Below are 23,173 nucleotides of genomic sequence, written 5' to 3' on the forward strand. Positions count from 1 at the left end.
GTCCAAACATACAACTTCAGAATTCTATTAAAATGACTGATAATAGGATGCAGATATTATCCTAACTCATTTGTTTCTTAAGGCAATTTAGAGATGAATGGTGCATTTTTACCACTGAACACATTTTAGTAAAATTTGTCTTTAAGTGTTGACCACTTTTGAATATTGAGAACAAGCACCTGAAAATGTGAAAGTGTTATTTTTAATATTTTATCATATATTCTTTCTCAAGCAAACAAGCAACATAGTGATTTCTATATCTTTCTAACCAATTTGTCAGTTTATGTTTGGTGCTTTTAAAATATTTTTGACATTTTGTAATAAGATGAAACTTAAGATTTGTCATCATTTTTGAAAGAAAATTTGTTAACAGTCTTTTTGGAGGGGGAAGTAAAAGCTTGAAATTTGATTAAAAAAAGATGTATTTGCTTACTATTAAAGATGATCTTAGATGTATACCATTAAAAGATTTGAAGGTGGTAAATAAGTGTTTTCTGTGAAATATGGTGATTGCGATATATATTTTTAAAGCAAATAGTTATGATACACTGGATAGAAGAGAATTGGGGGAGTTGTTTCATCAGTAGTATATCTGAGGTTCTCGTTAAACAATTGGGCTATAATTTGTATTATTTGGATTTAAAATGTTTTACCATAGTGCAATGAATTGAAAATTACTTTTGAATATAGCTGTCTTAACCTAACTCTTCCTTTTCATTTTTTCCCCAAATGTCTCTAAGATATGTTTGTTCAGTATTTACTTTAAAATGCAATAATTATATTAAAATTAGAAAATAAAATTTAATGTATTGAAAGCAGTTACATTTTGCTACTAGTAGTCACCTTTAGAAGAATTAAATAATTTTAGAGAGAGAGCAGCCTAATCTCATTTCTGTATTTTACTACGAATAAAATAAATTTCAGGTTTTTAGGGCCAAAGTGATAGTATAGCAGATAAGGCACTTGCCTTGCATGTAGCCAACCCGGGTGCCATCCCAGCATCCCATATAGTCCCCTAAGCACTGCCAGGAGTGATTCCTATGTACAGAGCCAGGAGGAACCCCTAAGCAAAGTGTGACCCAACTCCCCCTCCCTAAAAATTGATACATAAATTGCAGATTAGTCTTTAGCTGGCTCAAAAAGCTTAAGTTATTGGATAAAAGTGTTTAAATGACATCATTTATTTTATTTTTTATATAATACAATAAATTATATCTATTTTGCGTGAAACATTTTTAATCAAGACTTGCTCCTGTAAATATTATATAGATTGAGCTTTATAAATAACAGTGTAAAATTGAAGATAAATAATGTTAATTTAAAGACATCTGGGGCAAACTTAATATGACTAGTAAATGAAATATTAAAAAAAACATTGAACTATGCTGCTACTACTGCAGTTTTTTGTGTTTATCTCATTCCCCTTTCTCTAAAAGAAATTTGAACACTAACTTGATTACTGAAGGTTGTATAATAAGAGAAATGAGACCTGTGTTTTGTACAGAAATCATTTAGTATTATTTGTATGTATCAACAACTCACTGTTCTTCCATGGAGATTCTGTCATTTGATTGCTATTAGTATTGCTGACTAATAGCAGGTATTTATGTAGGAGGGAAGGAACTTAACCCTAAGACTAGCAGAATATGTTTGGTGTATCCCTGCTCTCTGAAATTAAGCAAATAAAATAATTGATAATTGAGATCTACTAAATTATTCGTACGCGAGTCCACGATTCTTAATAATACCTGCTTTGCACTCTTATATTTTTTTTAGTACCACTGGGCTTGTACCATATTCAGCAACACCAACAACTTTCGGAGACTTGAGAGCAGCCAATGGCCAAGGGCAGCAGCGACGCCGGATTACATCTGTCCAACCACCGACAGGCCTGCAGGAATGGCTGAAAATGTTTCAGGTGATATGTCCAAACACTGTCCTTGAAAGGCTTTGCTTTTTATTGCAAAAGCCAAGAGCTTATTCAGCCATGAGAGAAGTGAAGTACGGTTACACGCCGCGTCATGGGTAAAGCTTGAAAACCTTGTGCTGAGTGAAAGAAGCCAGACAAAAGTCCACCTATCATTTGATTCGTTTTATGAGATATTCTAAACAGGCAGCTCCATAGAGACAGGAAGGAACTCCGTGATTTTGAGGCAGTAGGAGAGGGGATATGGGAACTCACTACTAATAGGTACTGAGTTTCTTTGGGGGATGATAGAAGTGTCCAAGGATTGGCTGGTGGTGGTGGTTGTACAGCACAGTGGGTATTCTGGGAACTAGATGCTTGAAATGGGGGATGTTCCGGTCTGTGAAGGAGATCTCAATAAAAAATGCTATTAAAAATAAGGAAGCTCATTTTCATTTTTAACTGTATTAATCAAGAGAGTCCAATGCTTATTTTGTAAGCATACATTTGCATTTTTATTGCTTTTCAGATAATAGAATTTTTCTTCCTTTTCTCCTTTATGTTTAGGTTTCTGGGGTTGATGTACTTGTTTTCTGAACTGCAGTGCTTGGAAGTTAAGCATTTAGAATACAAGAACTCTATTAATTAGTCACTGGTGGTTAGCTCACCTATCGTGGTGACCTCAGTAGTCTCTAAGGGTTAATGTACCTTCTTTTCATCAGTGCTTGCTTGTGGAGGACTTACTGTGTTCCAATTCCAATTGCTGCATTTTACTAGCTTTTAAATTCTTTGAACATTTCCAGGGATTTCCAGGAAAATTGACTATAACCCAAGCTTGAATATCATGGATTTTATAACTCATAATATCTATATTAAAGTGATCTATCTCTTGTTCCAGTAAGATAATGTGTACAAGTCAAGTATTTTGCAAAATAGTTGGCATGAATTAAACACTTGTTCTTTGCAAATAATAAATAATATCAGTTATGTAAAGTGGAGGGTATCACTGACATTAGTATATGAATGTATTTCCTTGACTCTGGGGGGATGCAAAGTGTTGTTTTAGGAATTCATTCACAAATAATGGTTGAAAAGGAAGGGACTTTGATTTCATTAACATTCCAGAATTTTTAGGTATCATTTAGGTCAAATCTAATGTTTGAATACCTGAGTAAACACTGTACATGTGGGTGCACCCCTTCCCCCCAATCTTCTTGTTGTTATTGCTTTGAAGCAGTGTTGCTTTTAAATGGATTCCAAAAATTGTTTTCTACCTTTCAGTGATCTTTGAGAATTAAGATAGTTGTGCTGTTTTTTGGTTCCAAACTGAAAGGTTAAAGTGGTGTTTCTCAATGGGGGATAGATTTTCCCATGATGGAAACATTTTTAGGTGTTAAATGTGTGGGGATGGGAAGAAGTAGTAAAGGACACCCCCACCCCCATTCCCCACCAGGCACTGTGCATGCGCGCGTGCACACACACACACACACACACACATACATATGTGTATATATATGTACCATTGCCACTCCTCCCTCATCCTTTATTCGCCCAGAATGGCAGTGGTACCTGGTGGAGAGGCAGAGAGTTGTGTTTTATTTATTATATGAACGAACCACTACAAAAATGCATCTGTTTTCATTTTCTTTGCCCCCCTTTTTTTAAAAATATTTTCATCATTTGTTAGATTAGTCCCTCTGCTTCCCAGTTCTTTAAGTTTATGCATCCCCTTTTTGTAATTTAAATTAATTTCTTCTTATCTATGTACACCCTTAGAACTTTTTTTTTTTTTTGGTCTATCCATTTAAGAAATTTACCCTCAATAGACGTGAAGATACAACTCAGACATGTATACCGTCCTTCGGAAATACTTTAAAGATTTGTGTCTTCCTGAGTGATCAAGGTGTAGTGTGGGTGTGTGCTGTGCTTCCCTGGGATTTGAGCATCACAGCACTCAGGAGTAGTACAGAAGCTGAGTTTATATTTTAATAAGAAAATGCCGACATGATTTAAATTTTAAAAGGTACAGGGTCAGTAATTACTAGCATCATAGTTGGCAGCTTTAAAAATGGCTATCTTATATAAAAATTATGTTTTCATGGGGGATGTTCCCAAGGAACCACTCCCAGAGATTCTTGGCTAACCAGGCCGATGCTTAATAAGCGGGTCCAAGGATGCTTTGATGCTCAGGCCCTACATGCCAGGGACCACCACGGCCACTCCAGGGTGCCAAGGGGCCTCTGGGCTTATACCTAGAGATTGAACTGGATTGACTCCATGCAAACCAGACACCTTAACATCTGCACTCTTCACCAGCCCCTCAAAGCTTTATTTCTTACCAGTACCAGGTAAGATTTACCCTGCGGGGGGAGGGGGGCAGATAGAAACAGTACTGTAGGTAGGGTGCTTGCCTTGCACACAGCTGACCCTAGTTCAGTCTCCAGTATCCCATATGGTCCCCTGAGCACTACCAGGAATGACCCCTGAATATAGAATCAGGCATAAGCCCTGACCATTGCAGGGTGTACTCCCCCTAAAATTTTTTTTTAATTTTACTTTGGCTGTGATATAGATATATATTTTTACTGTTTCAGTGTACCAGAACATTCTTTGCTAGCCCTAGCCATCCCCCATTCCCACCTGATTTTAAGAGAACTTGCAGGTACTGATCTCGTTGGTGCAGTTGTACTTCATTTTGCAAGAAAACCATTCTAAGGCGTCCTCTGTACAATGTTGGCTTATTGAACTGGCTCCTGCTTTTTAAAAAAAGTCCATGTGCCACTCATGTACTATATTTTATTTGATCACATTTGAGATGACAGAGATTGTTAGAGAGAGTCCTAACTTCAGAAGTATTAATTGTCAAAGAGATTGTTTCCTAGAGTTCAGGAGCTTCAGTAACAGATGAAGGCTAGGCTCACTTTCGGTCTGTGAAAAGGTCCAGTTGATCTCTCTTCATATAAGTAGGTGCAGTGAAGAACACTTGCTACTTTTAGTTAATAGAATAACATCACAGTTACGATGCCATTTTATTTTCCAGATACATACTCTGTAGCATCACAGTCCACTCGCATCGCATCGGGTCTGTTGGGCAGGTAGATCAAGCCCTGGGTCCTTTGGGTCGTGTGTCTGTTTCTGACATGCCCAGGCCTCATTGTTGTGCCCTGGCCTTTATTTTGTTATGGCTGGTGCCAGAGTAACTCCAGATGAATCACTTGCCAAAAGGCTTGCTGTTGCTTTAATGCCTGGCTTGTCGAGAAACATAATTTCATAGTAAAGTGGGGGAGTCTTGAGTTGACCTGTGTGGTGGAGTTGAGGGGTAATTAAACTGGCATGATTTCTGCAGATAGGCCAGGGAGTACGGGGGCATTTAGCGATGACTTTTCTGTTGCATAATAAGCAAAATGGGACGACTTCTCCACTTACAGCCCTGCTATTGCTCCTAAGGCAGTGATACAGCATTATTTTGGTCCAGCTCCATCTAGTCTGACAAAATACTCTGTGCTCAATTTGTAAATTAGATGAGAACAAATGATACACCACTTTGGATAAAGGGAAATTGAAACAGAATGCCTCTGCAAAATAGAAGTACAAATCAGAAACAGAACCAAAGACCCAGATCTTCGGTACTATTTAAATTTTCGGTAGCCATTGGTTCTGCTTTTGCTGGGGGGAGGGTGTTCGATTATTAATTTTTGGAAATTGGTCATTTGTTTGTTTATGTGATCCGGACTTTAAACCATTTGTATCTGTTACTTGAATAGAAAATTTTAGGTAGGTAAGGGCACTAGTAACATAATCTTTCATGTTGAAAGTTCTAAGACATCCTGATAAAACATGATAAAATAAGAAATAGTATTAAAAGAAAAAGCTCTTAGTACAACTTCTGGATCTGCCTCTGCCTCTTAATTATTGGATAATTTCATGGATGCTACATATTGTTCTTGTATTCCATACAATAGATAGAATATAAAATGGCAGAGGGAGAGAGCATGCAAATAAGCTATACTTGGAAATATAATGAAGACAGTAAATGCTAGCTTCATCTTTTGGTCAGGAAACCACCTTTGTGAGTCTCAGTTTTCTTAACTCTAAAAAGGAGCTGTTTATACTAGCTTCGTAGAAACAGTATCAGCCTAATATTATTAGTATTATTTTTATCACAGCATACTTGCATTGTGTTGAAAGTATCAGTATGCTTTGAAAATTCCTGTTACATTTAATTTGTTTAAAAAGAATTAAGTAAAAATATTTGTTTTAATATATTAAATTAAAACTACTGACGATTTAATCGATCTGTTCCTTAACTTATTTTGTTGTGCTCTTACTTTGCTTGTCAACGAAATACTAAAATGGGATTTTATGAATTCATTCACAAAAAAATGAATTCCATATTTATTACTTTGCAGTTATATTTGAAATATTATGGTCAAGAAACTTGTAGTGTAAAAAATAAAGAAAATCATTTTGTTTAGCCAGAGAATACGTGGGAAAGTGCGTCTGTGAAGCATTCTTGAGTACTTCATGTTAAAGTAGAATCAGGTTGTTAGTTTCTTCAGAAAGCAAATTATCGGGCTGGAGCAATAGCACAGCGGGTAGGGCATTTGCCTTGCATGCAGCCAACCCGGGTTCGAATCCCAGCATCCCATATGGTCCCCTGAGCACCACCAGGGGTAATTCCTGAGTGCAGAACCAGGAGTAACCCCTGTGCATTGCCAGGTGTGACCCAAAAAGCAAAAAGAAAGCAAATTATCTCCAGAATTATGTTCATTGAGTCAGATATCGTCGTTATCTGTTGAACTTAGCAATTAGAGTTGATCCAGAGTAAAATGAAGTACTAAGTAATGGTGTAGTAAATACCCCAGTGCTGAAACATCCAACAGATTGGATCACCATTTGCTGCAGGTGCTAGAAAAGCCAGTTACCAATCCAGGCGACTACCCCAGTGCGGCCCCATCCATAAACCGTGTATCTGTATGGAGGGGTGAGGGCCTCCAGACTGGTTGGTGAGTCACCCGCATCAGTACTGGATGAGTTGTTGAAAACATCAAACGTCCTCAGCCCCACCTTGACCACTGAATCAGACAGTTAGCGAGTAGTTTGCAGGGCTCTTTGATTCTTGCACTCTGCTGGCATTTGGAAACACTGATGCTGACCAAGCCTCTCATTATGCAGATGGGGTGTCTGACACAGATTAATGAGGGGACCGGCCAGCAGTTCCCCACGATTGCCATTGCCAGCCCAATACCCGCCCCCTGTCACAGTGCTCCTTCTCCCCTTCTCTGTTCCCTGTACTCAGTTTGCTAATGGCCTGAAAACAAATGCCAAGTTCACAGGGAACTGGGGGGACTTGCATTTGCAATTTTGCCCCCAAATTGAGTTTTGTTTCCCTTTAATCTTTCTCAAGTTGGAATATCCCCTGGCCCCTAATAACTTGACTGGGAGAGACCAAAAGAGGATGCTTGCTTTTTTTATTCTTCTCCAAGACAGCTTGGAAGAATTCAAATGATTATCATTGAAATTAGCCAACACTTACACAGATAAAAGAAGGCCTGCAGAGGTTAAATTATAACTTAATTAGTGGCAGTAGCCCCTGCCTAGCTTGGGTTTCCTGATCTCCCAATTCAGTGCTTTTTTCTACTATTCTTCATGTCAGGATCGTGTTGGTTGGGGGTCAGAGTCGCTGCATGCAGGTTTTAAGTTGATGCATACTTCCCTTGCTGCTGTAATTCATGTATATATACCAAATCTTGAGCCAGACTAAGGAAGGAAGATCTAGTGATACCATGAAATATAAAATTAGAAGTATTCTTTGGAGAGAGTTCTGAGATAGCCTTGGTATAATATTCCTTAGTTCCTTGAGGATTTCATTCACCAAGTCAGTGAACCCTTCCTGAGCACTGGTCATGTGGTGGTTCTTCGAATCTAGGATACAACAGTATGTGTTGTATCTGTTGATTTTTACTGTTGATTCAACAGTATCTGTTGAACCATTTTTGAAAGCTCCCTGGGTAGGACTTACCGTTCTGATCAGGAGAGGAGTGGGATGAGGGACTTGGGACTGACGCGTCAGTCTACAGTTTTAGGAAGGTTGCCCTTAGAAGGTCTCAGAGAAGAAAAGAGCTGAGTAAGTATTTGGGGGGGGGGGCGGGAGCAAGTAAAAGGCTCTGCCAGAGGATGCTTGGTGTGTTAGAGGCAAAGTCAGGGACAGCAGAGCCAGGGAGAGAATTCACTTGATCCGGAGCTCATGCCCTGCAGGAGGCCCAGGGTTCAGTCCCCCGTACTGTCTGGTCCCCCCCCCCAGCACCACCAGGGTGACCCTCATACACTCAGCAGGGAAGGCCCTTCAGCACTGTTTCTCCCTACCCCCTGCCCCCCAAAAAAGAGAATATGGGACAAAGGGAGAGAAAAGGAACAACCTTGTCAGCCTGTCAAGGGACTTTAGTTTCTACTTTCAATGAAATTAGAAGCACTAGAGGATTGGAGCTGAAGAGTTGAGCGACTTTATAGAGCAAAGAAAAAGTGGCCAAGGTGGAGGCTGTGATGGGGTAGCAACAGGCCAGAGAGATCATAGCAGCTGAGACCAGGTGCCATGCTCAAGGCTGTACTGGGGGCTGAAATCCCTGGGATTCTCCATTGGGTCTGAACCTGCTGACTGAGAGAGTGAGGGGGTCAGATTTTACATTCCACTGAAATAGCGAGCTCTGTGGATGTGCATATGGAAGAGGAAAATCCAGCATTTTATTCAAGTCAGCATAGTCGCCCATCACCCAAAATGGACACCGTATCCTTAGACTGGTGTCCATGAATTTTGATCATGGAGCAAAGCAGTAGATTTTGAATCCCACCTTTGGGGCTCGAGAGAAGCACAGCAGATAAGGCAACTGACTTGTACACAGCCAGCACTCAGCCTTAAGCACCATAAACTCTGAACCCCAAAACAAAAGAATGTAAATCAGAGTCATTAGTATTGATACTAAATGATCAGAAGTGAACAAAGAGTGATCACATGAAGTTTTGTCAGAGGTAAGTTTTGAACAAGAATTTGAAACTCCCAAGGGAACAGAATAATCCAACTTCAAATTATGCCCTTCTGATTGGTCGTGTGCATGTACTACATGTATCTGAGTATGTTTCATTCCTATGTATAAGTTCTTGCCCTGACTGAAAGGATACAGGATGAATAGTCAAAGGCAATGTTCTGAGCAAAGAGAAAATAAAAAACAATTATTATAGCCTGTATTTCCTCTTGGGGGTAAAACGGGGAGATTCCTCTCGGATTTCTAGGTCAACTAAATGAGAAAATGTTTGAATAAGCTCTATGGAAGTACTATGGAAATGTGTGATAGTTACCACTGTATGAGAGGAAAGAAGAGATGAAGTTCACTGGAGATTCTAACACTCGGGTGCTTTTAAAAAATATTCATATAAGGTCTTATATCCTCAGTAGATCTGTTTTCAATCACTGTTTGACATGTGACATGATACAGGTTCCTGGTTTAAACCAGGGATGGATTATCAATATCCCCATCTTAGCTCCATGCCTCCTCTTGTTCTGTCTTTACCTACTTTCAAAATGAACTTACTAATTCACAGGCACTTAAATATGCTTGCTCATGGTTTGATTCACATATTTCAATTATGTAAATGTTTTATATAATGTTTGGGGAGGCTGGCATTTTAAATTACTCACGTGACTTTTGGTTTTTCCTTCTAAAAATTCCTCTCAGGAGTTCATAGTTTGAAGAATAGCTATTATGTGTTGGTGTTCCATTGTGTAGTAGGTGTTCCATAATGTACATAACTAAAGTACCGTTAGTTCTTACATTCTTTTTGTCTTTGTTATGTTCTGATTTTACTTAGCTATTACTTTCAGCTATTTGCGTTATAGCTGAAAAATTATTTTTACATATCAAATCAAAGCCCTTTTAATTTGTTGAAGAGATGATTAGTCTGTCCAGTTACTGTTTTTTTTCTCTCAATGATGCTGCCATCTTCTGTTCTCAGATGAGCACCTTATTAAAACTATCAAGTCTTCCAGTATCTCCTAGAAGGAATGAGGGTTAAGGAAAACACCTGTCGGATGTCCTGATTTGATCAATAATTCAAATTGATGCTTCCGAATGGTTTGATTTCTCAGACAGTATCTCAGTATTAGATGAACATGACATAGTAATGTAATGCAAATTATTTTTTCTGCCTTAAGATTTTCACAATATACAGGTAGCCACTAAGACAGGTGCCCACCTTAATCCAGACAGGTCTCTGTCTGGCCCCCAGAAGCCACTGTTTATTATTTTTAAGTGTGGGTTTTTCTCTGTGGATTTATGATGAGACATTTCAAAATAATCAAAACATCTCGTTCCTTTTTTGATAGAGCTGGAGCGGACCAGAGAAATTACTTGCTTTAGATGAACTGATTGATAGTTGTGAACCAACCCAAGTAAAACATATGATGCAAGTGATAGAGCCCCAGTTTCAACGAGACTTCATTTCCTTGCTCCCTAAAGAGGTATGGATTATCAACTCTGTTTTTCCTTGGGCAATCTTTGAAACTGTAACTCAGCACCTACCTTGAAACATTGTCATGCTAATTGCGGTATTCAGTATTGATTGTTTATGACTGTTAATTAGTGTTGAAAGAGGCCATAAATGATAAACGACTGTGGCTTAGTAACATAATTCTCAGATCAAGTTTGTCTGTGGACTAAGTGATTTCTCTCCACCATAACACTGGTATAGGTCTATGTGAGGACAGGTTTTAAGTTTCTTTAATGTTATTATTTCTCTAAAAGACTTTGAAGTCCAGCCGCTAGTTGTCTTGGTATATTTATTGTAATAGTAGGTTTTCTTCAGGTTTTATTAAAACGGCAACATCTTTTTCTTAGTTTGCTGTCTATTTATCTTGAGTCCATAAGTCTGATAGTTCTATAATATTGAATTCTAGTTTTCCTTTCCTTATATTTCATACTTATTTTAAATATGTAGAATTTTATATCTATGTTGTTTTCTACTAGTCACCCCCTCTTCTGACCCCATTTATCTACCAAAACGTATTGTCATAGATTTCCTGTACCAAGTACATTCTTATGTAAGTATGTATTTTGTAATTTCTCATGCCCCTTTGTTTACATATATGTTTTATATAAAGTGATATCAGGCTGATTGCTCATATGGCATTCTTGCCTGTGTAAATGAGGCATCATTTATTATGTTTATAGGATTTACAGCGTTATTTTTATCAGCAAATACTATAACATTAAGTAATGTCACTGTGATTTATGTTTTCACAAATTATGTATATGCCACTAATTATATGTCAGCTCAGAAGACAGTGTAAGAGACTAATGTACCATTGCAAATGATTCTGAAACTTCAAATAAAAAGAACAAAGGAATCAGTTTTTTCAGATAATCACTCTAAATATTTCAGGGCATTGGCTATGAATAAAAGCTTCATCATAGTAAATGTTTAGAGCTAGCATAAGTTCAAGAAAAGTGGGGGAGGGGGACTTCTTTTTCCTGAAAATTTCCTTCTTTAGAGTGATGTTTTTAAATGACAGAAACAAATTATATTCTTACTAGTTCTTTCTAAAACTGTATCTTTTGAACAGAAACAGTTTATGAAATTGACATAAGGACTTTTTTTCTTTCAGAAGGATATTAGTAATAGGAAACTCTTTTGTAAGCATTTAACAGGCTGAATTGATTCACATTTTTACTCATAGTTTCACTTGCTGTCTACCTTCTTTTAAATGATATTTTGTTGACATCTAGGGTGTAGTTTAAATCTAAAATATAATTAAAATCTGAGTCTAGTTTGTCCCCTTATCCCTAAGAATGTTAAGGTTTTGTTTTGGTTTTGTTTAGCTGGATTTCCATAGTAACTGCTAAACACAATAATATGATTTAAAATCAGAATATGAAAGTGCTTTTGAGCATCTAAGAACAAAGAGCAAATTATCAATAACCAGGGTAAATGCAGACAGAATTTTTATTTTTATTTTTTTTTTCTTTTCCTTCTTCAGACAGAATTTTTATATGAAGTGTTCTTTTCAAAATTCTCTGAGGAAAAAGAGGTCATGCTAGATAGAAGAGAGTAACTTAATTTATCATCTGTGTTTCCCCCCCCTTTTTTCCAACTTTTGGGGGAAAAACTTTTCTAATTTGAAAAACATGCTTTATTTTATATGAGAAAAATGGTATAGTTCTAAGTTCTTAAGGAAACTTTAACATTTTATTGGAGACTAGTACTATTATTATTTAAATCATTATTACCTTCATGTCAGGAAATAAGCATTAATAATTTTCTTATAATTCCTTTCAACAGATCTCAAAGCTCTTTACCAACATTTACTTATTTATCTCAAAAAACCTTGACAAAAATCTCACTAGTCTCACATGGGAGGCTTGTGATAAACAACATTATCCTTATTTTGTAAGTAACTACTGAGAAAAGCATAGTGATATAGTAGAAGATCTAGAACAAAACCTAAATTCTTAGCATAAGATCATCCAACATTTTCTGTATTCCTTTACTTTTTTCCTTCCCTTTCACTAAAATTTGGGAAAGTACTATCTGTTGAAAGTAATGTTGTGGGTTTTTATATAGACCATAGAGAAAAACAAAAAGAGAGAGATAGAGAGAGGCAACTCCTATTGAAATTACAAGTTGGGGCTGGGAAAGTAATTTTTCTGATCATTTTCCAATTTAAGAGGTTCTCTCTCTTTGGTAGAAGGGGTCCCTGGGAAAAACTACTAATCTAGAGTTTTACCTTTAAAACAAATGAAAAGAAAAACCTACATTGGATCTACATTTTTTACATGTCTACAAAAAAACTTTAAGTTTGACCCCATGGAATAGAGTTGGGTGTGGTTTAGGAAAGGCCTGCTTTCTCTCCCCTGAGACGAGTCTCACATGATGGACCCTTACTTCCTTTATGGAACTTGCATCCTTCATAATACACACTAAGAATTCCGTAACTTTGCTGTTGCCTTTTTGCTTGGCAGTTTAATTCCAAAACACATGTAAGATATTATTGCCAGAATAAGTAGCGTCCTACTTTCCCCCCCAACTTAAACCATTTTTGACCTATTATTACTGGTTTTGATTTTCTGGTTCCAGTTTATGTTCTTCTGTATGTATTTTCTATAATGCCTGTATGCTTTGGTGGAACTGGCTAAAAGTAAATAGGTGACCATTAAATAAATCGAGGTTTGTGGTTGAGTTGGGGCCTTTGCTTATCACCCTCAGGTGAGTCTGCCAGTTACCTGTGGAGTTGATATTTCAACCTTTGCACTTGAGTATATTTTTACATTTCTTATGAACACATACAGACATGTGCTAGATAATCTTTTAATCAACAGAAGTAAAGGGAATTTTTGTTTGTTGATTTTTGGGGGTATATCTTTGAAATCTAAGATGTTCTGGACTTGTATTTTAGTTTTTACAGTTTATTGAATGTTTCTTTATATAACTTGATTTCTGCTAAAATTGGAAAAACAAAATCAAAGAATAAAATTTTTGTACAACCTTTCTAATTATTTTTAACATTAAGTAGCATCTCCTTTCTAGCATGGTTATTTTTGCTAAATAGCACTTTCGTATAGAAGATTAATAATGTGGAATTATCACTTTGCTGTTAAACTGATATAATGCAAATTTTCCCAGACTTCAATAATTGAAATTTTGAAAAATTAAGTAGTTATGGAGTAGTCACCATGTTGGGGCTTGAGTGATAGCACAGCGGGTAGCGAGTTTGCCTTGCACGCGGCCGACCCTGGTTCAATTCCCAGCATCCCATATGGTCCCCTGAGCACCGCCAGGAGTAATTCCTGAGTGCAGAGCCAGAAGTAACCCCTGTGCATCGCCGGGTGTGACCTCCACCCCCCCAAAAAAATGAGATGTATGCTTCAACATTCACATAAAGATTAATGAATGTAACTATGCCTTTTTATTTCTAATGAATTAGTTTCTGCATATTCTAGCGAAGGTCCTCACTGATAGGTCAAAAATAATTCCTCCACAAAAGTGTTTATAACTATCCTTTGTCAATAATAATATTATATTGAATACTCACATTGAAGTACTTTCTGTATAGAGTAAACTCAGAATTAATTCAGATGATATTACTGTTTAGATCATTTTTGTTCCAGTGTCATAATTTAAAATTATACGTCATTTGTGAGGTTTCAGTAGGCATACCCAGAAGCTGTCATTACTTCTCTTTTCTCTTTCTTTATATTCTTGCATTGACTTTGTACACTGAAAGAAAAAATAATTGATGGTTGCAAATACTAGAATCAAAATTTTTAAATCAGTAATATACCTACCTAAGAGGTAATTCAGCTATATAATCAATCCTATCTGGCACATGTGAAAAGCCCTATGAGCAACATAAAGTAATTAGATCTCAATTAACTTTTATTTATCTAGAGAGCCATTTGATAATTGTCCACTTTTGTTACTTATAGTCAGTGTTGTAAATGTTTGCAGAACCTATCATTATGATAATAAACACTTTGATGTGGTGAAAACCTGGTAATCACAGTTATCAGAAGTGATCAAAACTATAGCATGCAGAAAATACAGGAATCTTATTTATCTTAAGTCTTCAGTGACTTAAATTCAGTGGCTTTACATTGAAACATGGAGAGAAAACAAAATTTGACAATAGCATTAAAAAAGTGACTAAAAATCTTGATTTGAGGCTCATAGAGAAGGCAAAGGCAGAGAAGTTTAATAAATATTCTTTGAAGAGGTAAGGAATTAGTGAAGTACATCATAACCAACCGAGAATTTGGGTTGGTTTTTTCGTTTCTTTTTTAAAAATCTGGTGTGATATATTGTTTAGGCAAAATATTCAAACTTTTCTTCCATAATTTTAGAATCAGAATATTCTAAGTTAGACTCACTTACCTACAATTATTCACTTCATCCCATAGAAAATAATTAATTGCTGTTTTTATAATGTTTAAACCCTGGGCATACCATGCTGTTTCTTTCTTATAGCTGGCGCTTTATGTGCTTTCATTCCTGGAACCCAGAGATCTGCTGCAGGCGGCTCAGACCTGCCGCTACTGGAGGATTTTGGCTGAAGACAACCTTCTCTGGAGAGAGAAATGCAAGGAGGAGGGTAAGGCTCAAAATCACAGAGAGAAAATGTTTGCCCTTTGAAAAAGCCCGGCGAGGCTGAAAATGGAAAAGAACCAGAGCCAGAAGTTGCCGGGTGCCAGTGGGGGAGCAGGAGCCTTGACAAGCCCATCGGGGATCAGGAAGGCCCCTCTCCTGCCCTTCCCCAGCCACCGTCAGATCTTTGTGGGCCTCCGGCAGGGGCGGTGGTGACGGGCCAGGGGTGGGGCAGGGGTGGGGGGGTCACAGGAGCCCAGTCTTACGGCAGACCCCTTTAGTGAACAGTACTGCAGGAGCCAAATGTATCTGATTTTCAGGCTCTTGTTGAATGAGTCAGGAATGGAAAAAAGGCAAGATGAGAATGATTTAAAGGAAATCAAAACATGATATTAACAGAGATTTAGTCCCTGTTCTGTTCATTGTGCCCACAGCTATGGACTGAGCACCCCCTGTGAGGGAGGCATTCTTAAACGCTTGCCAGTTCAAGGAATTCCCCTCCCCTCCCCACCTTGGAGTTAAGCTTCTTGAGGACCACTGTTTTGGTATTTTTGGGGGGGTGGGGGATGTCACATTTCTTATTTCTTAGTAGAGAAGTGTGAGTATCATCCATCGAAATTATTTTTTCTAATTCCCAACAGGCACCTAGAAAAATATTTTTGTAAAAAATATATATTTACAGTATGGTTTGCCTCTGAGCAGCTGAACTTTTGAGAAGGGACCAGAGAGCTAAAGGCAGATCCTCTAGCAGAGGTTGTCAGATTTGTGTGGCCTGCCACCCCTTTATCTCTTATCGTCCCCCAAGTGCAGGTGCACCAGAGACTACTTGCGGGGGCTCCAAGGGGGTACGTCTCCATAGGTGAGCCCCTCCTCTTCCCAGAGCCAGAGACACACCTTGGAGGAGAGGGCACGGGAGTGCTGGTTGCTGGTGTCTCTGCCCTCCTGGCCGTGTCTCAGAGAATCCTGAAGTGTACCATTCTGTGACATCCAGTGCCTTTACCTTTCCAAACAAAGAGCTTTGCAGTGTTTGATAACCATCCCCACTCTCCATCTCCAGTTTTCGTGTCTTTCCCCACTGCATCTCCCTTGTCTTCTCACTGAAGGCCCTGGTGGCCGCTGTCCTCTCTGCCCTCCTGTAACTGTGCCTCTCGGTGCCTCGTACAAGGTCTCTTGACATTCTCTGTGATTAGCCTGTCTCATTTAGCATCTTGCCTTCATGGCTTATCACTGGTAGCAGGTCTCAGAATTGCCTCCCTTGGTAAGGCTGAATGACACTGACGGCGGGGAGGTACCACACCCTGCTCTCTTCCGTTCATCTGTTGTGGACATGTGACTTGCATTCACCTTTTGGTTATGAACACAGATGCCGTGTATCCATATCTGCCCGAGTTCCTGCTTTCTTTGGGGTATATATGTATATATATATATATATATATCTCCAGAATTGCACTTTCTGGATCATGTGGCAATTCTATATTTACTTCTTTTTTTTTTAGGAAATGCCAAATTATTTTTTACATCGGCTCTACAATTTTATATTCCAGAAGCTTTGCAGTTTCTGTACCAGCATTTCCTCACCAGTATTTCATAGAATTGTCTCGAGAAAGAAATATAATCATACAGAAGCATTCAGTACAGAATATCTGCTGTACATGATTGCTTGGTAGTAACTGTTTGAAATCAGAAACATTTTAGGGGCCAGAGTGATAGTCCAGCAGGTAGGGTATTTGCCTTACCTGCAGCTGCCTCCCGGCTCCATACCCAGCACCCTGTGTGATTCCTCCAGCCCTACTAGAGTGATCCCTGAGTGCAGAGCCAGGAGTAAGGCCTTAGCACCCTAGGGGGGACCCAAAAAGCGAAAAAAACAGAGAAAAGAAATGAGAAACATTTGAACATCTTACATATCAGTGGATGAGATAGATTCTACAATTTGTATTTCGGGTGAGGGTAGTCACACTCTTCTTTCAAACTTTAGGTATTGATGAGCCATTGCACATCAAGAGAAGAAAAGTAATAAAGCCGGGATTCATCCACAGTCCGTGGAAAAGCGCGTACATCAGGCAGCACAGGATTGATACCAACTGGAGGCGAGGAGAACTCAAATCGCCCAAGGTAACCACTCGTGCACCAGGGAGAAACCCTTCTTGGGTGTTGGTTCCTGTGTGCTTTTTAATCATCTTGGCAGGAGCTCTCACCTGACACCTCTCCTGGAGAAAGGCATCGGGTTTTTTTTTGTTTTTTTTTTTTAAAGAAACTGAACATGGAACTGACAGTGTTCCTCTGTTACTGATTTCTTTAGCCTGACAACTCATTGTACTCAGATAAAAGATGAGTTGAATTACATGTCATCTTCTCTTACATAAATGAAATTTTCTGAATATCATGTTGAATTTTATGTTGTCTACATTCAACCTAAGAATTTGGTCATTTTCTCTTCTGACCACATTTTTTTTTTTCAGGTATCCCCCACTTTGGGGGGTGACTTGTGGGTTTTTTGTTTGTGTATGAATTTAAGGATAATACTGATTTCTGTCTTAACTATTTCAAATTTATTTTTAAAAAATGGTAGAATGCTTGGTATTAAGTATACTTTTATGACAAAAAATTGGGGGAGTTGCTCTTCTATTAATAGGAATACAATATAGCAGCCTTTTTGTAAGTTGAAAAAGTTTGTGATTATTAGTACGCTAGTCTCTCTAGGTGCTTTTGCTGTTATGCGTCAAAATTGTAAAAGTTAGATGCACATACATTCTTTTGATCTAAACAGCAGAAATAGATGATACCTGAACACATTTGTATGTGAACCATCCTTATAATCTTCACTCAGTGAAATGTTAATAGTTGATATACGAAGTATAAATAAAAGATGACAGAAACAATAAAATACTTCATATGTGATTCATCAGCCAGCAAGGATGATGCTTCATACTTTATCTAAATTTTAATCCTAAAAAATGTATACATTACCGCCCCCTCTTCCTTGTTTCTTTCAACAAACCAGTATTTTGTTTTCGAAGCAGCACCATTTAACACGATGTTGTAATCTGTGTCTCTCTCACAGGTGCTGAAAGGCCATGATGACCACGTGATCACATGCTTACAGTTCTGTGGGAACCGAGTCGTCAGTGGTTCTGATGACAACACTTTAAAAGTTTGGTCTGCAGTCACAGGGAAAGTAAGTACTTCTGCACTCTGCAATGTGGGTACCGTTTTCCCCTCCTCTTGAAGTAATATTTGATGTTATCTGGTAAGTGACGTTTTTGGAGACAGGAAGATTAGTACCATTCTGTTTCATGGAATACTTTTTTATCTTCCTAGTCCCTTAGTCCCCAAACCAACCTTCCAAATCGTACCAAATAGAAATATCCACTTTGGATAGAAGGGAAAAGCTTAGTATATCTCTATAAGAATCAAGTAGCAGAAGGAAAACAAGGGTTCATTTTTGACTGTAGCTTATTTTGATAGAAAGTGTCAAGAGTTTCTAATTGAGCCTTTTCTCTTGGTAAGATAATGTTTCTCATAAGAATGTCATTATTCTTTATGTACATAGTTGGTCTTGGTGTCTTTGCTGTTTTTAAGATGTGCTTTATCTTTTCCTTGGCTTAATTTTTCTCACCTTTATTAACCATCTAACTTGGCGCTCCTTCCTTTTCCATCTTTTTCAAAAAAATATGATTGAGACATGATGGGTTTTCCTTGCAATCTGCTTTGTTAATGACCTGTCTGTAGCTTAGGAGTTAATTAAATCACGTTGATAGAGGCTTACGCAAGCCTGTCAGATGGAATTAAGCCAACTAAGTATTTAAATAGGAGTTTGCAGGAAAAAGCCTTCCATGCAATCCAATCAACGATATATAATACTATGCCTATTAGTTCTCTAGTGAATACTTATTTTCATCTGTCCGGTGAAGAATATTTTCATGAGTTAAGAGATTGAGCACTGCAGCAGAAAGTACCATGGTGGGTGGGGGAATCTGTCTTCTTAAAACAATGTCTTACAACATGTTGACTCGCAGGCAAGAATCTTCTAAATATTTCAAGTCAGATGCTAAAGATTTTGAAAGCAGCTTCATATTTCCATAGTATAATATTCGTTTTGGACTGACTTCAGGGTTTTAATGTCTGTCTTTACTTGTCTAGAAGTATCTTGCCTGACTCCTAACTGCTGCCTTGGGGCAGGTTCCGATGAAATGTGGTATGTAGCCACACCCAGCACTGTTGGCTTGCTTTCACTGAGTCTATTCCCCTCGAAGAAACCAAGTTGCAATTTTAGTATAATTGCATCAAAGCAGCCTGGCTGAAACTGTGTGGTTTTAACACTGAATGTCTGCTTTCTACATAGTTTTACTCAGCGTGTGCTTGGGTGATATGCCTCGCTGTTGAACAGGCAGCAGTAAATAGAGGGGGGATTGTGTTTAATGGATCTGCACAGTTGCTTCTTACATGCCACATGTTCAAGCACAGTAAATGCTTTTTAACTCCGTAGGTTAGCCAGCAATCCAAATGTTGTGCAAGTCGTTTTCCATTCGACCCCAAAGTAACCATCCTAAGTGTTCTTTCCAGTGTCTAAGGACGTTGGTGGGACACACCGGAGGCGTGTGGTCATCACAGATGAGAGACAATATCATCATTAGTGGCTCTACAGATCGGACGCTCAAAGTATGGAATGCAGAGACCGGAGAATGTATCCACACCCTCTACGGCCACACATCCACTGTGCGCTGCATGCACCTCCATGAGAAAAGGTGAGGCGGCAGCTCACAGGGGGGCTCTGCTCCCCTCCCCCCTGTGAGTGGGGGTCCTGGGTGTCGAGTTCAAGGCATAGATCGTGGTACTGTATTCCTAAACCACTGTCATTATTAGGTTTTGCCTTCCTTCTCCCCTGGGAAAGCAGTGGTGCATCGGCTTAGAGTTGAGGATTCTCAAAATAGTGTTATTGTTTCCTCCTCAAAATTCTGCTCCCTAGTCTTGCTTGATGCCTCACTCTCTTCTTCTATGTCTTAAGAAGAAAACTCATTATTTTCTTTTAAAAATCATGATCAGGAGCTGGAGAGCTAGTAGAGGGTTGGGGATGGGCGTGGAGGGTATTTGCCTTGAACCTGGTCAACACCTGTTTAATCCCCAGCACCACCTGTTGAACCAGGAGTAAGCCCTGAACACAACTCTCTGCAGCCCCGTTCCCCCCCCCTCAAGTCTTGGGGGCTGGGTGTGCAGCCCAGACCTCACTGTGTCTTGAGGGCCGAGGTTTAATCCCCAGCACCAAAAGGGGTGGGGGCAGGAGGAATCATTTTTTGCCCTTTTTTCCATCTATTTCTGTTTGAGAGGGACAAATTCATTCAACCTTCAAGTCTCTGAGTCTTTTTTCAATTATCCCCTACTCCCATATCGTATCCTCTGTTTCTAAGAGCAAAGGCCCGTGGCTTTTAATTTCATATCTTATCACCTGCCGCCTGAATCGTTGACATACCTTTCATACATGGTCTTCTCACCTTTTTCTTCCCTTTGGCAGGGACTTCTGTTGCTTCCCAAAGTAAGGAAGAAATTCTTAATCTGGTTTTCAAAATTGTTTCAACCAAGAGAGACTTGCTTGCCTTTTTCTTCCCAGTGCCTCTGCTGCTTCTTTCATTTATTCGTTTTAGTTTTTCGGCCCACACCTGACTATGCCTCAGGGATTACTCCTGGCAGGGCTCAGTACTGTACAGGGTGCCAGGGATCAAACTCTGGTGAGCTGTGTGTGTGCGAGGCAAGCTCCTTTACCCGCCGCCCTAGCTCTTCAGCCCCTCCTGTTGCTTTAGCTGCTTCTGTGTAAGGTCCTCCTGTTCAGCGCCTTCCGATCTTTCTGGTGCTCTCTAGTTGAATAAATGTGATTTCTACTTCGTTTGTTAAAAAATGTCTCCCTGAAGGGTCCTTCGAGTAAATCCACTCTAGTCTTTACCTTTAATTCTGTCCATTGCATCTTCTTTATTAAGCACCATTATATTAAGCAGGCTTCACACCAGATTTGTAATATGTGAAGAAGATACTTTTTCACTGGTAATTTGAATCTACTTTGAACGGAGTGCTTTACTATTAAAATGTAGGATACTGGGATCTGGAGGCCTTGCAATTTCAGTTTCCATTATGTTCTGACTTGAATCTCTCAGTGCTTCCATTTTCTACTCTTCCAAATGTGGAAATTATGGCCTTTTTTTTTTTAATCTCTCAAGAATGACATAAAGATACCTGAGTCTTTAGCTCTCCTTTGTAATCCAAAGATAATTGCAGCATTTGTGTCATTCTGGTCTCTGGAAAAATATCACATTCATTGTGTTAGACCACAGTTTTAGGGGTGTTTTGTTGCTTCCACATGTATATCTTCTAAAAATCTGTACATGTTAATTCCCCAGTGCTCGCTGAAGAGTTGTTATAACTATAGAAATGCACAGCATTTGTCATATGAAATGTCTAGAACTGGTTAGTCAGTGTATCTGATATAAAGCACATCTCTTTAGCCATTTAAATTCCAAATTCTCATTTGCTAAATAATTTGTATTGAATCCTCTTCCCTCCCCAGCCCCTAGTCACAATAAGAATAAACATTTAGTTACAAATTTGGAAAAGGGCAGGAAAAACAGAAAAGAAAATTTCATTTTTTCAATGTAGTATCATCCAGAATTCCCCCCATTAATACTTTATACATATTGTTCTCATTAGCATTTCGTTTCCAAAATCAGCATCCTGGTGGATATTTTTAGTGCTGGCTGTTACTTTCTTCAATACAGTACAGCCTTTTCAAACTGTTCCAGGAGCCACAGAACCACAATCTGTCCTAGGTGAGAACAAATGAGACATCGTCCTCGATTTCCGCGCTTCCCAGCCAGAATGATGTGTTTATATATTCAGGGTTTCCATAGGATTTCTTTTGAACACAGGTTGGGGTGGGGGTTGTTGAGTAACCACTGACTTTCTAGGTCATGCATTTTCATGTTACGAAAAATCCTCATGATTTTTTTTTTCCCCCCTCTCTCTTTTTTCCTCACCTCCAGAGTTGTGAGCGGTTCTCGAGACGCCACTCTTAGGGTCTGGGACATTGAGACAGGCCAGTGTTTACATGTCTTGATGGGTCACGTAGCCGCGGTCCGCTGTGTTCAGTATGATGGCAGGAGGGTTGTTAGCGGAGCGTATGATTTCATGGTGAAGGTGTGGGATCCAGAGACCGAGACCTGTCTACACACGCTGCAGGGGCATACCAATAGAGTCTATTCATTACAGGTAAGAGATCGCATCTCTCTAGCTCGAAGATGCTCGCCCGGTGACTCAGAGCATTGTTTTCCTCAGATAACCACTGTCAGGTTGCTGATCCAGCGCAGCCCCCAAACAGCAGCCAGTTAGCCTGCCGTTTATGTGACCTTTCAAATTGGCATATGTTGGTGTGTGTGTTTGGAAATTATCTCAGCGATTTGTTGCAATTGGTCGGTAATGGCTTTTTTTCTTCTCGAATATAAATATTTGTCTTGGAGCCAGAGACTTGGGAGACTTGAATTTGCCTCTGTTAATTAGTGGGTAGATGGTCTCTCCGGAGAATAACCTGGATTTTCATAAACTCCTTAGCAGAGGATTAATTTGACCAAAAGGTGCCCCTTCACCTTGATAGCTGGAAGTTGATGGACCATGTAATTGTGATTCCATCCCCATTCAGAGCGGAAGTGGCACCTTTTGCAGCAAGCTGCTCTGCACACACAGACTTGCACAGTGGAGTCAGTTGGGTGAAACTGGCTTTGGGTTTCTGTTTGAACCTGAGAATCCCGGCCGGCACTGATTGCCATTGGGCGATCAGTACCTCGATAAATAGCAAACTGTGGACGAGGGGCCTGATTGGCTTTTTCTGAAAGGCAGCAGTTTGAGTGCAGCGTATTTCTTATTGTACAGCTCACTGAAGGATGGGCTTCCTTCAGCAGTCCTCACGTTGGTGCCTCACCCCCACGCTGAAAGTTCCCTTAATCTTGGAGTTGTTATTTCTGAACTGATGATCGACTAGCCAAATCATGAAATGTTGACATATAATAAAGATGTTTGTTAAGGTGGAAAAGGTCTTGAATTTAGAAGAGAGAATTACTGTGGTTAAGTTTATGTTCTGTGAAATGTTCAGAACCTTTAATG

General features: G+C 39.0%; 1 protein-coding gene across 3 annotated transcripts in view; it reads left to right on the forward strand.

The window, feature by feature from the left end:
- Nucleotides 1-23,173, forward strand: part of FBXW7 (F-box and WD repeat domain containing 7) — a 206,155-nt gene that overhangs the window by 178,913 nt on the left and 4,069 nt on the right. For all 3 annotated transcript variants that reach the window (XM_055144957.1, XM_055144958.1, XM_004606178.3), the window contains 7 exons: nt 1,777-1,918; nt 10,284-10,418; nt 14,918-15,041; nt 17,010-17,146; nt 18,096-18,209; nt 19,598-19,779; nt 22,060-22,285. In XM_055144957.1, the coding sequence (XP_055000932.1) occupies nt 1,777-1,918; nt 10,284-10,418; nt 14,918-15,041; nt 17,010-17,146; nt 18,096-18,209; nt 19,598-19,779; nt 22,060-22,285 (1,060 nt within the window). The remainder of the gene's footprint in view (nt 1-1,776; nt 1,919-10,283; nt 10,419-14,917; nt 15,042-17,009; nt 17,147-18,095; nt 18,210-19,597; nt 19,780-22,059; nt 22,286-23,173) is intronic.

Source organism: Sorex araneus, chromosome 7 (assembly GCF_027595985.1).
Source record: "Sorex araneus isolate mSorAra2 chromosome 7, mSorAra2.pri, whole genome shotgun sequence".
NCBI lineage: Eukaryota > Metazoa > Chordata > Mammalia > Eulipotyphla > Soricidae > Sorex > Sorex araneus.